Source organism: Enhydra lutris, unplaced genomic scaffold (genome assembly GCF_002288905.1).
Source record: "Enhydra lutris kenyoni isolate GAN:26980312 unplaced genomic scaffold, ASM228890v2 scaffoldscaffold58, whole genome shotgun sequence".
Lineage (NCBI taxonomy): Eukaryota > Metazoa > Chordata > Mammalia > Carnivora > Mustelidae > Enhydra > Enhydra lutris.
This window is the reverse complement of record NW_019154142.1, coordinates 6453837-6468802: the sequence shown is the minus strand read 5'-3', so window position 1 is coordinate 6468802 and position 14966 is coordinate 6453837. Positions and strand designations below refer to the sequence as shown.

General features: G+C 37.8%; 1 protein-coding gene across 2 annotated transcripts in view; it reads left to right on the top strand.

Annotated features, from left to right (window-relative positions):
• The first annotated feature begins 5761 nt into the window (after positions 1 to 5761).
• LOC111158263 (centrosomal protein 57 like 1) overlaps positions 5762 to 14966 on the top strand; it is a 34144-nt gene continuing 24939 nt past the window's right edge. Inside the window, exon 1 of one of the 2 annotated variants that reach the window (XM_022520186.1) lies at positions 5762 to 5779. Coding sequence is in view for 1 of the 2 variants with exons in the window: in XM_022520185.1 (XP_022375893.1) it covers positions 13927 to 13929 (3 nt within the window). In the remaining variant the exon portion in view is untranslated. Of the gene's footprint in view, positions 5780 to 13852; positions 13930 to 14966 lie in introns of those variants that run through there. The other variant, XM_022520185.1, reaches the window with a different exon arrangement.

Sequence of the window (14966 nt, the reverse complement as noted above, 5' to 3'; positions counted from 1 at the left end):
AGGATTTTAATGGTTTCCTGTCTCGCATTTAGGTCTTTAATCCATTTTAAATTTATATTTGTGTTTGGTGTAAGAAAGTGGTCCAGTCTTCCTAACACCATTTGTTGAAGAGACCGTCTTTTTTCCATTGCATATTCTTGCCTGCTTTGTCAAATAGTAACTGACCTTATAGTTGTGGGTTCATTCCTGGGTTTTCTATTCTGTTCCATTGATCTGTGACTCTTTTTGTGCCAGTACCACACTGTTTTGATCGCTATAGCTTTGTAATACAACTTGAATCCAGAATTGTGATGCCTCCAGCTTTGCTTTGCTTTTTCAAGATTGCTTTGGCTCTTCAGGGTCTTTTGTGGTTCCACACACATTGTAGGATTGTTTGTTCTAGCTCTGTGAAAAAATGCTGTTGCTATTTTGTTTAGAGACTGCATTAAATGTGCAGATTCTTTGGGTGATAGAGACAATTTAACAATATTTGTTCTTCCAATCCACAACCATGGAATGTCTTTCCACTTCTTTGTGTCTGCTTCAATTTCTTTCATCAGTGTTTTATAGTTTTCAGAGTATGGATATTTTACCTCTTTGGTTAGGTTTATTCCTAGGCATCTTATAGTTTTTGGTGCAATTGTAAATGGGACTGATTCCTTGATTTCTCTTTCTGCTGCTTCATTATTGGTATATAGAAATGCAACAGATTTCTGTACATTGATTTAGTATCCTGACTTTACTGAATTTGTGTATCAGTTCTAGCACTCATAACTGATAACTGATGGTTACCAAAAAGAAAAAGAGGGGGTGACGAGTGAAATAGTTGATGGGGTGATCACTTACTGTGATGAGCACTGAGTAATATATGGAATTGTTTAATCACTAAATTCTACATGTGAAACTAATACTATATGTTAACCAACAGGAATTTAAATAAAAATTTAAAGAATATGAGTATAAAGAATGATTGATAAAAATTAATTATGAAAGAAGCAAAGCAATTTTACTGGATGTAGTGCTGACTTACTGCCATATTGTTTTTTCTTCTTCTGTTTTCTCCTGTTAGTCTTTCTTCAACAGTGAGATTGCAGACTACTTGACAGCAAAAACCATGCTTGGGTGTTTCTTATTTCTACAGGGTACAGCATATAAGAGGTAGATAACTAAATATTTACTTGTCTCACTTGACTCCTTTGTTACCACTTTGTCCTGCTTTTTCCTCCCCCTTCTTTGATCTCCTTTGAAATATTTTATTCTTTCATTTGCCTTCTAAATGTTAGTGGTCTTTAGCATTCTGAGCCCCACCTTTTTCTCTCCTAAGTCTGTTATTCTACCCTCCTAAAATTTTCCCTAAATGCGTCTGTGGGGCACCACAATGGATAGGTAACAGTAGCTCTCTAATAAACAAAGGCATTGAATCTCAGCCACTGCTTTCCTTGTACACAACACACACACACTGAAAATTGCTAATCTTTATACTGTCCTTGGGTGATCTGATTGATAACCAAATTTATGTCTCTAGATCTAGCTTAGCCCGCCTGCCTTAACACTGACCGATATTTCATTCTGATTGCTGAATAGCTTTGTCTCCAGTACCTCAAACTTGACATATCTAAAATAGAATTCATTGTTTTCCATTAGACTTGTATCTCCTTTTATATTATTTCTCATTTCCATGAATGCCATTGCCATCTCTTCACTTGCTCAAGTGAAAATTTGGGGAGCACTTTTTTATTCTTCCCTCTCCCCCATTTTCCCATTTCACATATCGAGTTGGTTCCTAAGTCCTTTCAATTATATCTTCTCAGTATCTTTTATGTTCCTCTCATCTACTCCAGTCTTAATTCAAACCTATATTTTTCTTTGTCTATATTTTTTCTTTGTCTTAATTGCTTCAGCAACTTTGTCCCTCTGTTAATAATTTCTCCCCCACCAATCCATCTATCTCATAGCCACCTGAATAATCTTGTCAGAACGTAAACATGATCATGTTATTTTCCTTTATATCCTTCATTAGCTCCCCATTACCTGATCCTATGGAAGACAGACTCTCAGTGTGATGTACAAAGTCCTTTATGGTTTGGCCCTTACATACCTTTTTAGCCATCTCTTACTGCTAGCACTTATTCACTGTGCTCCAGTCTAATTCACTAGAGTCTGTCATGTCCCTCAATGATTTTACATCCTGTCTGACTAAATATTTCCAAATTTCGTGTTCCTGTTAGCCTCTTGTTTGCTTGTTTTGGTCTCTGTCTTTCATATCTTTCCTCAGTGTCTGGTAAGGCTTGATTAAACAACTTAAATCTCAGAGTCAGATACTGAAAAACTGATTGGAAACTCCAAATCCATCCAATCCATTTATTTTATCATCTTTAGTATCTTTGTTAACTTGGACTAGTCATATTCCCTTCATCAGGATATTCCCATCTCCACTTGGATATAATCTAGACTACCAGTGTTCTGAGAACTGGAATGTTCCTGCCTGGAGTCAGGTGCCACCCTCACCTATGCTGGGAGTCCCTCAATTCAGACAGAGACACTCTGTCGTTCCCTTCTAGAAAACATAAAACAAAAGTTCTAGTCTTCTTCCCAGATGGGGATAAAGCAGTCTTCTGACTTCATAGAGAGACGAAGAGAGTTTGGGCATACAATTTACTAATGTAAACTTTCATACTGTTTTCTAGTGTTTGGCTCTATCTTAACTCTTACCTTACAGAGGTGCAGCTTTGTCCCAAGCCATTTGGAGGTTTTGCAGAGTAAACTTAAAAGTCACTTTTCTTCCTTGGGTTAGAAGACTGCCTTTTTTACATTAGCTCATTCTATTATTATTTGTACATCTGTTTTCGATTTTTCCAGAGTTTTGTTGTTGTCCTTGCAGGTTGATACCTTTTTTTAAAAAAGTGTTTTAGTATTATTTTAGTGTGTTTCCAAGAGGGAACAAATTAGTGTGTATGTCCACTCTGGCATATTTACCTAAACTCCTCTTTCAAAGCTGTAATTCTAAATTAGTTCTGGCTTTTCTTATTTCTCCATCAATCAGGAAGAGTTAGGTAATATCTTTTATATTCCCATGGCACTCTGTGTACGCTTTTGTTATGGAACTGATCCCATTCTGTCATATCTTATTTTTTTTTTAAGAATTTTTTTTCTTTTTTTTTTTTAAGATTTTTTTTTAAATTTATTTGACAGATCACAAGTAGGCAGAGAGGCAGGCAGAGAGAGAGAGGAGGAGGAGGCAGGCTCCCCGCTGAGCAGAGAGCCCGATGCGGGACTCGATCCCAGGACCCTGGGATCATGACCTGAGCCGAAGGCAGAGGCTTTAACCACTGAGCCACCCAGGCACCCCAGTCATATCTTATTTTTAGCCTGTTTTCTCCCCTACCACATATTGTTAGGCAACTAATCTACAGAATTTTTTCATCTGGGAAAACCGAATCTCTATAACTCCCCATTTACCCTTCCACCATTCTGCTTTCTGTTAATATGAACTGGACTACTCCCGATACCACTTATAAGGGAATCATACATTATTTTGTCTTTTTGGTTGGTGTATTTCACTTAGCATGATGTCCTTAGTGTTTATCCATGTTTCAGTGTGTTTTAAAATTTCTCTTTTCTTAAGGCCAAATTATATTCCATTATATGTATATACATTTTGTTTATCTATTGATGGATATTTGGGTGGCTTCCACCTTTTTTCTATTGTGAATGATGCCATTATGAGCATGGATATACAGATATTTTCTCAGTTCTGCTTTTTTCAGGATATACTGAGAAATGTCATTGTCTTTTAAGAATTTTGACTTTTCTTGGGGCACCTGAGTGGCTCATAATGACTGAGCCTCTGCCTTCAGCTCAGGTCATGGTCTCAGGGTCCTGGGATCGAGCCCCACATCGAGCTCTCTACTCAGTGGGGAGCCTGCTTCCCCCTCTCTTTCTCTGCCTGCCTCTCTGCCTAGTTGTGATCTCTCTCTGTCAAATAAATAAATAAAATCTTAAAAAATTAAAAAAAAAAGACTTTTGACATTTCTTAAGGAGAACAGTTTCCCCCTCTATAAAAAATAGAATGTTTTTCATTTGGGGCTTTAATGATGTTTTCTTATGTTGAGATTCAGGTTATATATTCCTGGACAGAATACTGCTTAAGTGACATGTCTTTTGCAGGGCTTCACATACAGAGGTACATGATGTCCATCTTACCTTTTAGGGGTGGTATTAATTTTAATTATCCAATTCAAGTGTTACTCTTTCTCTTATATAGTTACACCTGTTTTTTCTTGAAACTTAACAAGCAATCTGTGAAAGAGATACTTAAAGACCATGCAGATATCCCACTCCTCATCAAAATTTCCACCCTTGGATTTAGTATTGATGCTTCTTGCCTAAATTAATCTTTACTACGATGGCTGCAAAATGACTTTTCAAATCCAATAAGGGCTATTTTTTAAAAATATTTTATTTGGGTGCCTGTGTTGCTCAGTGGGTTAAGCTGCTGCCTTCGGCTCAGGTTGTGGTCCCAGGGTCCTGGGATCGAGTCCCACATCGGGCTCTCTGCTCAGCGGGGAGCCTGTCTCTCCCCTCAACTCTCTCTGCCTGCCTCTCTGCCTACTTGTGATCTGTCTGTCAAATAAATAAATAAAATCTTTTAAAAATATTTTATTTATTTATTTGAGAGAAAGAGAGCACAGAGGGGGAGTGAGAGGAAGAAGCAGACTCCCCACTGAGCAGAGAGCCCAGTGCAATCCCAGGACCCTGAGATCATGACCTGAGCCAAAGGCAGACACTTAACCAACTGAGCCACCCAGGGCTTACTGCACCCAGTAAGGGAAATTTAAGTTGATTATTTACTGTATTTAATAAAGCGATTTGAATGTCAAGTGGCCAGTATAGTAAATGTAAGATATTTGTTGTTACTGTTAATACATTATATATGATAATCATCGAAGCATAATGACTAAACTGCTCCTGAATTTTTGGAATGTAATAGTTATGGTATTCATATAAAATCATTGCATATTTTTATTTTTTTAATTTTTTTAAAAAAGATTTTATTTTATTTGACAGACGGAAATCACAAGTAGGCAGAGAGGCAGTCAGAGAGAGGGGAAGGGAAGCAGGCTCCCTGCTGAGCAGAGAGCCCAATGCAGGACTCCAGGACCCTGGGATCATGACCTGAGCTGAAGGCAGAGGCTTTAATGCACTGAGCCACCCAGGTGCCCCTCATTGCATATTTTTAAAAGTTAAATATATAGTGTGCTTTTCTTTTTTTTAATTTCAACTTTTTTTTTTTTTTTTTTTTTGAGAGGGAGAGAGAGTGTGAGCTTGTGTGCAAGCAGTATGGTGGGGTTTGGAGGGTCAAAGGGAGAGAGAATCTCAAGCATTGGCCTCAGTCCCATGACCGTGAGATCATGACCCAAGCCAAAACCGAGAGTAGGATGCTCAACCGACTGAACCATCCAGATGCCCCTAAAGATTTCACTTTTAAGAAATCTTTGCACCCAACATGGGGCTGGAACTCACAACCCTGAGATCAAGAGTCATGTGTTCTACCAACTGAGCCAGCCAGACACCCTTGTAGTGTGCTTTTCTTACTTTCAGTTTACAAATTGTTTACCAGGTACTCTCTATTGTCTGAATCCTGCTAGTGAACTCTGTATTTAATTAATGAGTAACCAAATAATACTTTCTGCTGTTGAAGAAGAACAAACTTTAGAATATGGAGTAGCTTTGAGAACTTCAGCTGAATGGAAAGATGTAAACTCTCTTTCCTTTTGAAAATATAGATCTCATTGTATCTGTGTAATTAAAACTGGTTGGTCTTGGGGCGCCTGGGTGGCTTAGTGGGTTAAAGCCTCTGCCTTCAGCTCAGGTCATGATCCCAGAGTCCTGGGATGGAGCCCCGCATTGGGCTCTCTGCTCAGCAGGGAGTCTGCTTTCCCCTCTCTCTCTGCCTGCTTCTCTGCCTACTTGTGATCTCTCTGTCAAATAAATAAATAAAATCTTTAAAAAAAAAAAAACTGGTTGGTCTAAAGCATTTAGTATCTCTTAAATATGTCTGAAGTTGTTACATTTTCAAGCCGCATGGCAGATTAGATGTTCAGAGAAACCTCCTCTGGTAAAGAACACAGAAATGCTGTATAAAATGTTACAACAACTTTTGAAAGGCATGACTGAGTTGGAAGCGATGTAAGAGGGGATATAGGAGGCTGTATGTAATGAGAAAACCCAGTTCCACAGAGATAAATGAGCCCTAGAGCCCATTTTATCCCTGAGGACACCTGTGATCCTTAATGGCCCAGAACCTGGGCATTAAGGAGGTATTTCTGCTTGCAGTGGGGCGAGGGACAAATTCTGATGGGCATGCTCATAAGTTTGGACACTGCAGTGTAAAAAGCTGGCATCCCCAAAGGATAAAACCTTCTATTAATGACAGGAAAATAACCTGCTCTTCAGAATGACACTGTTTATTTTATCTTTGGCTTTGGATGAAGTGGACAAAAGAATCTTTTCTAATCACATGTGGGATTGGACTTGGAATTCATCCTGCACCAAAAAACAAAACAAAACCTCAATATAAAAGTTATTGAATGGCGCCTTGAGTTTGGGGTGCCCTATGGACCTAGCAGAAACAAATAGAAATCTTCTCTGAAGAAAATTGCTTTAAATACTGGTTTTGAAGTATTTTCCTAGTTAAAGGTCCAAGTATACACATTTATTAGCAACTATTTTGGGGATCAATACATGTAGAAGGGAGAAGAAGGAAGCACTGTTAGGCAGAGAAGTCCAGCTTCAGTGAAGACCCAACTAAGGTTTCACTACTACTATAGAGAGCTCTGGAGATGGGTGATCCTTCGTTGTTGACTTGACTTGGGACAAGAGGGTCAGGCATTTTTACCCTCATTGGATGTGGACTGCCCCTGGAAGGAGACTTGACCTTAGATGAGACAGTATTCTCTAGACAAAGCAATCCCCAAAGAGGGCCAGCAGCCAAGAGCCACTTTCTGGCAGCTTTCCCAGGAACTGGGAAAAGTTCACATTCCTGAAAGGGAATTCAGGCAGTGCATCATAATGTCCACCACAATGAGCAAAGAAAACTTGTAGGTGAATATAACAAACACTGACTTTATAAATCAAAGAAATATTGTCTAATTTGTGTAGTTAAAATAAAAATAAAACTAAAAATTTCAGAACCATAGTATTATATGAGTCTGGAGGGGAGTGATGGGAATTAATGCCTTCTAGGATCTGTGATCTCTGATAGAGTCCTATACAGAAGTGAAAATGAAGACCATACAGCTTCATGTTCCAACATAAATACCAAGATATTTTGAATGAAAAAAGTATGGTTCCACTTGTAGAAAGTTTAAAAACCATCAACACCAAACAATATATTGGTAAGGATGCATACAAATATGACTAAACTTAACAGGCATTAAAATGAGTAACACAAAAGTCAATGCAAGAAATGGCGAAGACACAGAGAGGGCTTCAACAGCACTGTCACACTATTTCTTAATCTAGGTGTAGATACACTAAAGGTTTTGTTATAATTCCTTTAACTATACGTGTATGTATTATGTATATGGTAAATTATTTTTTAAATCTATTAAGTTATTAAGAAGAAAGGAATCTGCTGGTCTTGGTGACCAGAACATGCTAAAGTTATCTCCTAAATTAGAATTCAGCTGTGCTAATCTGGATCTAGTCCATTCTACTGAGATTTAATCAGAAATAAGTTATCAGTTATATGATTGAGTCATCTCTATTTGATTTATCAATTTTGCCCTCAGGGGATGGGATTACTCTTTTACAGGCTTTTCAGATACAGGGATGAAATTTGAAGTTTGAAAATGATCCTAAATTCTGCAGCAAGTTTTTGTTAGATGAATTCAGTATGTAATATAATAGTTATCACAGTCAATATTCAATGCAACCTCTCTATCAATAAGTATAGAAGCCCTACTTTTTTCCTCGCAAAATCTGTGTAATCTGTAAGAATCAGAGATAGCAACTTTGAATTCAGCACGAGGATAGTGAGTTCTATCTCTCTGGAGTTCTATAGCAGAGCTTAGATGACTTGTTAAAGATAATGTGAGAATAAGTTTGTGAAATTTCATTTAGAGAATAGATGGCCTCTAAGATGCTCTTAGGCTTTGCCAAGATTACATGATTCTATGCATGATTCAGTGTTTCTTAAACATCCCATTTTTCTCCAGAAGGCATTTTCCTGATGACACTCCATTAGGGTAGTTTCTGTTTAGATAAATATAAATAAACAGAGTCCTTAAGAGAGAATATTTTTCTTGCACTCCATGGATTTTGGAGTGCAGGAAACTTGAGCTATGTGATTAGTGATTAGTTAGTGTCTCTGGACTTTGGCTTCTACATCTATAAAACAGGAAGATTGCAGCTGATCTAAATTTTAAATGGATATATGAAATTTCCCTGTCAATTCTAGAACTCCCAAATATTTATGACTTATACAGATTTATGGTACCATGAACTTCTCAAAACATTTTGAATATAATCCCCATTGTTTCAAACTAAATAACTTGAAATATATCCTTTGTCACCTCTTAATACGTTTTGGAGGAAAGTGTTAGATAACGTTTTTTAAAAACCAAACTCTAGGGGTGCCTGGGTGGCTCAGTCAGTTAAGTGTCTGCCTTCAGCTGAGGTCATTTCAGGATCCTGGAATCGAGGCCCATATCAGGTTTCCTGGTCAGTGAGGAGTCTGCTTCTGCCACTCCCTATCCCCATGCTCTCTCTCTCTCTCAAATAAATAAATAAAATCCTAAAAAAAAAAAAAAAAAATTCTATATTTCACTGTACTTTAAAGTTGCCTGAATTTGATTGTACCTTAACCGTCAGATTAGTTATTTATATGTTCCTGTATTTATGTCCCTGTAATTCAAATGTGTCATATTTTTCTAATTTTACAGTGCTGTGGTTTTTTCAATGACACTTAAATTCTTTTTTTTTTATTATGTTATGTTAGTCACCATACAGTACATCATTAGTTTTTGATGTAGTGTTCCATGATTCGTTGTTTGCTTTTAATACCAAGTGCTCCATGCAGTAAGTGCCCTCCTTAATACCGATTACTGGGTTAACCCATCCCCCCATCCCTGTCCCCTCTAAAACCCTCAGTTTGTTTCTCAGAGTCCGTAGTCTCTCATGGTTCATCTTCCCCTCCGATTCCCCCCCCTTCTTTTTTCCCTTCCTTCTCCTAATTTCCTCCACGCTATTCCTTATGTTCCACAAATAAGTGAAACCATATGATAATTGACTTTCTCTGATTGACTTATTTCACTTAGCATAATCCCCGGTCCCATCTATATTGATGTAAAAGTTGAGTGTTCATCATTTCTGATAGCTAAGTAGTATTCCGTAGTGTATATGGACCACATCTTCTTTATCCATTTGTCTGTTGAAGGGCATCTCTTCTCTTTCCACTGGCTATTGTGGACATTTCTGGATGAACACTGGGGTGCAGTGGCCCTTCTTTTCACTAAATCTGTGTCTTTGGGGTAAATACCCAGTAGTGCATTTGCTGGGTTATAGGGTAGCTCTATTTTTAATTTTTTGAGGAACCTCCCCACTATTTTCCAAAGTTGCTATACCAACTTGCATTCCCACCAACAGTGTAAGAGGGTTCCCCTTTCTCCACAACCTCTCCAACATTTGTTGTTTCTTGCCTTGTCAATTTTTGCCATTCTAACTGGTGTGAGGTGGTATCTCATTGTAGTTTTGATTTGAATTTCCCTGATGGCTAATGATGATGAACGTTTTTTCATGTGTCTGTTAGCCATTTGTGTGTCTTCTTTTGAGAAGTGTCTGTTTATGCCTTCTGCCCGTTTTTTGACTTGATTATTTGTTTTTGGGGTTTGAATTTGAGAAGTTCTTTATAGATCTTGGATATCAGCCCTGTTTGTAGTGTCATTTGCAAATATCGTCTCCCATTCTGTGGGTTGCCTCTTTGTTTTGTTGACTCTTTCCTTTGTTGTGCAGAAGTTTTTTATTTTGATGAAGTCCTAGAAGTTCCTTTTTGTTTTTGTCTCCCTTGCCTTTGGAGATGAATGACATTTTATTTCTTAACTCTACAGCATTATTCTTTCACTTTTAATATAAACTATTGAGGAAATAAATAGTTTAGGTTAATAAATAGTTTTTATAATAAATAATAAATAATAGTTTAGGAAATAAATAGTTTTAGGTAAAAATGCTAGTATTGGGGTCAGAAACTAAAACAAATGCATATACATTAAATGAATATGAGTCAAAAGCATGATTTTAGTTTTATTCTCCCATTTGATTATCCTGGGGCATTTTTAATCATTTTAAATTATTGCATACAGGATAGCACATTAACAATTTCCTATTCAATTTATTAAGCTTAAGAAATTACTAAAGGTAAGTTATAGGGGAAAAATAAATCAAGGTAGGGTTACGTAATTGTTTCCCATCAAGTAGGAAACTCTAAATTGTAAATAGCTTTATTATGTCCTCTAAATAGTGTAAACCTTAGGCATCTGTTGTTACGTCCTTGGCACTATTCCTGTGTTTCATTCACTGTGAAACAAAGGTGTAAGTCGCAGTCAGTATATTAGTTTGCTAGGGCTTCCAAAACAAATACCACAGACTGGGTGGCTTAAGCAACAGAAAATTTATTTCTCACAGTTCTGGATGCTACAAGTCCAAGCTCAAGATGTCAGTAGATTTTGTTTTTTCTAAGGACTCTCTCCTTGGCTTGCAGATGGTTGTCTTCCCACTGTGTCTTCACTTGATCTTTTCCAGATCCCTGGCACATCCCTGGTACATAATTTGTATGTCCAAATTTCCTCTTTTTCCAAGGATACCAGTTAGATTGGATTAGAGCCCATCCTAAGAGTCTTGTTTAAACTTAATCACCTTTTTAAGGCCCTATCTCTAAACATTGTCAGTCTAAAATACTGGAAGTTAGAGCGTCAACATATGAGTTTTGGGGGAATAATGAATTCAGTCAGTGAAATTGTTTGTAATGTACTTTGCTGCCACAGAAGTTTTCAAGAATGAAAAGTATTGATTCTGTGCAAATGAATGATGGATACAGTTGTTTGCACTTTGACTTCTAGCAAGTTAGCTCACAGTATGAATGACATGACACAGTTTATGAATCTTGGGTCATTTTAAGCCAGATAATTGCAAAAGGACATCCTAATTTGAATAAAATTTCTGTCTTTTGCTGGTTTCTCTTCTACTTGTTCTTTTAGTATGAGGCCTTTGGAACTGTCTTCAGTTCTTACATTATACCATCAGTGGTCTCTTCCTTTTCAAAAATCAGTTGCCTTTTTTTTTTTTAATCTAAACTACTCCCTCCTTCTAACAGCCTTCTTTCTCTATTTCTTTTCTTGTTTTGATTTTTTTTTTAAGATTTTATTTATTTATTTGAGAGAGAGAGAGTGAGAGAGAGCATGAGAGGGGTGAGGGTCAGAGGGAGAAGCAGACCCCCCTCTGAGCAGGAAGCCTGATGAGGGACTTGATCCCAGGACTTCAGGATCATGACCTGGGCTGAAGGCAGTTGCTTAACCAACTGAGCTAGCCAGGTGCCCCTCTTCTCTTTATTTATGATGTCACACTTTTCTGGTTCTTTTCTGTCACAGGTTTCTCTTTCTCTTGTTTTCCTTCCTTACCTGAAATCTTTTCTATTAATACTCTTCCTTTTAGGTGACTTCTTTTCTCTGTGGTTTTCTATACCATCCATATGCTGATAATGCCGTTCTTTATATTTCTATACTAGATCTCTCCTCCAAGCTTTAGACTCTTCTAACAAACTACCTATTTCATAACTTAACTCGGATGTCTCACACTTAGACTGGTGTTTGACACATGTCAGTACTATGTGAGTAGTCTTGGTCTTTGTTTTTTTAATGAATGGCACTATCATCTACCCAGTTATTTAAGCTGGAAAACTCAATTTCTTCCTTTTCTTCTCCTCTTAATCTTCAAGATGCATCTTGCTTCTGTACACTCTCTTCATCTCCATTGTCACCACCCTAATCCAAATGCAGCATCATCTCACACCTGGCTAACTGCAAATGTCCCCAAACTATGGGCTGTTAAATATAGTGATTAAGAACCCAGGCTTTGGAATTGAACCGGCTAGTTTTAATTCCTGGTTCCACCACTTGCAAGTTGTAATACCTTGAATAACCTCTCTGCCTCTATTTCTTCATTTACAAAATGAGAATAATAATAATAGTAATAATAATAATAGAGCAGTGTGAGAAACAGAGAGTACCCTCTTCCTAGAACCCATTGTAGTATCTCTGACTGTCTCCTAGTGCTGTCTCCCTAACAGTCCTATGGGATTATGCAGAGATGATGGCACAGTCAGCCACTAGCCAGAATAGACACTGGTTGTTAAATAAAGGACCATTTTGGAACAATTGTTTCCCTCAAGAACAAGTAAAAATGGTTTTCAGTACAATATTTGTGTCTGACAGAGTTTTTTGGGGGGCGGGGGGGTATTTCTTTTTGTAGTGGCTCCTTAGCTGCATCCCACAAAGATGTCTTAATTTTATGTATTATAGAGAGAAATGGGTTATATCCCTGGTTATTTACAAGCTGTCAGTAATGGTTCTAGTTATAACTTGAATTTCCCTAAGCTTTACTAGGCTGTTGATGCAAATGAGACCCACGTTTCACAGCCTTTTGCCCCCATTTGCAAATCCTCTGAAGTGCTCCACAGGATTTTCTGAGGTCTTTTCAATGACCTACAGCTAGGCTCCACACCAGATTGGTCAGAATCCTTGGAGGTTGGGGCTTAAGCACCTCTCTACTTTGAGAATTTTTTTCTCTAGAAATTTTTGTTGTACATGCCCGTGAATATGTATGTCCCTTCCAGCTGTTCCCTTTCTTGCTGAATGGTACTAACAATGCACCAGAGCCCTCAAACCATCAAAACTGTTGTTAGTGATCTCTAGCAATTTTCCTCTTTATTGGAATATACCGTTCTACACAAGGCAGGACAGCTAATGTCCCAACCTTTTATAGAGATATTGTTGAAATATTTCGCAGTTTTTTACCTATAGTCCTCCCCCTTCCCCACACCCATGTGTGAGTCCATGAGACTGGGTTAGAGATGAATTAGAATGACCATGTCTGTGCTTTACTCAAAATTACTCCTCCCTTCCTCCATCAAGTAAGGCTTTGACTTTGGATCAAGCTTTCTGTACTTCTTTCATCTTCCTTCAGAGTGAGTTTTTCTCCTAGAATGCCACAGTTCTTTATGGGTATAAACTTCTGCTGGGTTTATGCACTTGTTTGTAACTTAGATTAGATTGTAAGGGATAAGCTAGGACCTTTATTACCGTGACAGCCACTGGGCATCATTGTGTGTCTTCTCTCATTTCTATACTGTTTTCCTTTCTTTTTTTTCACCTACTGGTAGGTTGTTATTCTGCTTATCCCCACTTTGAGATGTGTTTACACATTTAAATAAATTTTAGTTCTAATTTTTAATTTACTGGCATCTTCTAAGTAGTCATTTACATTAAAAACTTCAGATTTGAATTTGTTTTTTAAGTGGTACAAAATTTAGTTTGTGAAATAAGTACTGTATTTGGTAAAGAGGAAGCAGAGTCCTCCCCAAGGACCTCAGGATACAGTGACTAATGGCAAAACTTCATTCTTTTTATTAGAGAAACTCACCAAGAGCCGAAAACTGAGATATCTTGAGTAATTCCAAGGTTCTTGGGATAGCTTCAGCCCCACACCCTCTCTCTGAAGATGTACAGCCATGTTCAGAACTTCTGTACTTTGGGATCCTACCTCTATTTCATTGTGAACCAGCTGTGCTAACTTTGCTTTCTTATTTTTTGAGGGAATGGCAACTTAGATAGATGCAGTCTCCCATGGGGAGCACACAGTATCTGAGCAGCAACAACCCAGAGGGATGGAGACATGGTTAGTAAATGGTAGCTGATACTAATAACAATAGCAAAAAATGATTGCTTCTCAAGAGCAAAGAGCATCAAATGTTCTCGCAAAGCCTCCTAGGCTATTTAACCTTTATTTATTTTATTAAAAATTTATTTACTTATTTTACAGGCAGAGAGTGTGTGTGTGAGCTTGGGGAGGGACGGAAGGGGAAGGAGAGGGAAGGGATCTCAAGCAGACTTCCTGCTGCGCATGGAGCCCAACGCAGGGCTCTATCTCACGACCCCGAGATCATGACCTGAGCCAAACTCAGGAGTCATTTGCTTAACTGACTAAGCCACCCAGGTGCCCCTTTTCTAAAGTATTTAAATTACAGAAAGGACAATAAGTGATTTGGGGGAAATTAGATAGGAAATTGCCTGCTAAAATGATTATCCGAAAAAATAAAACATTAAAATTAAATAAAACCAGAATGACAAAGCTATTTTAGATTCTTCAGATTGAGAACCATCTAAACTATGAGTAGAATGCTGGTGCATTGGGGCGCCTGGGTGGCTCAGTTGGTTAAGTATCCAACTCTTGATCTCGGCTCAGTTCTTAATCTTACCACCCGAGTTTGAGTCCCACACTGGGTTCCATGCAGGGTCTAGAGCCTACTTAAAAAAAAAAAAAATACTGGCACATTAAGTGGAGTCGTGTCATACTCAGTGATTAGATTCAGAGATTGATATATCCAAATTACCCTTGAAAATCCCTTAGGAAGCCAGTACATTGGAATTCAATAATCTGTCTTTGAGAATTGGATTATATGGGTGGCTTGTGTTTCAAAGCTATGTTGCCTTTTAGAATATGTACCTTCCCTGAGAACCCTAGAGTCACACTGTTTGTAGAGAGGTGCTTGGATGACGAGAGGTATATGAACTTATGATCAACTGAATAACCCGCAAATTCACACCACCCATATAATTAATGCTCACTCCAGAGCATATGCTCACTGAAAATTAGGCAGAATTGTCCATACTATTTATACAGTAAATAATAATTTTTCTCTCTCATACTGATGA